The sequence below is a fragment of the Haplochromis burtoni genome, unplaced genomic scaffold (genome assembly GCF_018398535.1).
Source record: "Haplochromis burtoni strain Fernald_Lab_line unplaced genomic scaffold, NCSU_Asbu1 Contig_222, whole genome shotgun sequence".
NCBI lineage: Eukaryota > Metazoa > Chordata > Actinopteri > Cichliformes > Cichlidae > Haplochromis > Haplochromis burtoni.
In genome coordinates, this window is record NW_024582583.1 from 611,656 (window position 1) to 613,008 (window position 1,353).

At 59.1% G+C, this 1,353-nt stretch overlaps 1 protein-coding gene across 1 annotated transcript in view; it reads left to right on the plus strand.

Moving 5' to 3' along the window:
* The window catches only part of ambra1b (autophagy/beclin-1 regulator 1b), a gene marked incomplete in the record, with an annotated part of 17,460 nt that extends 16,113 nt beyond the window's left edge, over positions 1-1,347 (plus strand). Inside the window, 1 exon segment of the mRNA XM_014338277.2 lies at positions 134-1,347. Coding sequence (XP_014193763.1) covers positions 134-618 — 485 coding nt within the window.
* Between the last annotated feature and the right edge of the window lie 6 nt (positions 1,348-1,353).

Below are 1,353 nucleotides of genomic sequence, written 5' to 3' on the forward strand. Positions count from 1 at the left end.
TGTGTGTTTTGGATGAAATGTTGTGACTGTTTGTATTTAAAGATGAATATTTATAAACGGATGAGCTGAGGGGAGACAGGATGACGATCACGTGTTTATCTTCACGCTGTCTCTGTTGCTCTCTTTGCTTCAGGAGAGTCTTCGGAGTTCGGGTCTGGCGAGGACGCTCTGGCACGAATCCGCCGGCTGATCGCTGAAGGCGGCATGACGGCGGTGGTCCAGCGGGAGCAGAGCACCACCATGGCCTCGATGGGCGGCTTTGGGAACAACATCATTGTCAGCCACCGCATCCACCGCGGCTCGCAGACGGGCGCCTCCAGGCCCACTGCCGAGCCCGTCGCCACGGCCCCCTGCACCTCCGGTCCGCTCCTCGTCGCCTCGCAGCCCCAGTCCTACCTGCGCCCAGCGCCGCAGGCCAGCGAACAGCTCGCTCCCGTGTGGGCCCCGCCGCCGCCCACGCTCTCTCTGGCTGTGGACGTGGACGACGTGTTCGACGGCCGTGGGGCGGACGACAGCTCCTTGCCGGGTCCCTCCTCTTCCTCCTCCTCTTCCTCTCACAGCCCCCTCCCTGGCGGTGGCGGCCCCAACAATTACCCCGGTGACCCATACAGCAGGTAGTCCTCCTATTGGCTGACGGTTAAGGGGGCTCCTCAAAGCCTTATCTCACAAAAATGGGTGCTGCTTCGACCCCACACAGGGTCTCCCACCTGGAAACGAAGGGACACAAAGACCTCTCCTCCCCCCTCCCCCTAGCCTTTCTGTTGAGTGGCGTTGGCGCTCGTGAACCCAGACCGAAGCTGGACCGTCATCATTCCTCACAGGAGCCCCTACTTGAACGGAGGCACGGAGCTCCTCCCCACCTGATTCTCTCCCAGCACGATGAAGGTCGAGGTTCCTGACGCGCTGCGCCTGGTGAGGGAGGGGTGGGGGTGTGGCTTCTTTCACATTTACTCCAACGTGCTGCGTTTGGTGCCATGTGACGTTACCTTAGATGTGAAATAGTGATTGAAGTGTTTGAACTCAGCACTACGTTTTTGTACCGTGTCACTGCTGCGTGTGCCTGAGGCAGGACTCTGCACGGCGGCGAGCGACCACCGATGACTGAACGCACACGCTCAACTAAACAAACGGAAGCTCCTGCATGTCTCGAAATAATGCTGCAGCTCATCGAACACATGTTTGTGTTTAAGGCTGGAAACGAGGAGAATCACTTCCTGTTAGGGCAACGAGGAGGCGGAGATTCACCTGCTCTGACCCCTCCCCACCCTGCCAACCCCACCCAGCTGCACTACAGTGTGTTTGGTGCTAACCGAGGTGTGTGTGTGTGTGTGTGTGTGTGTGTGTGTGTGTGTG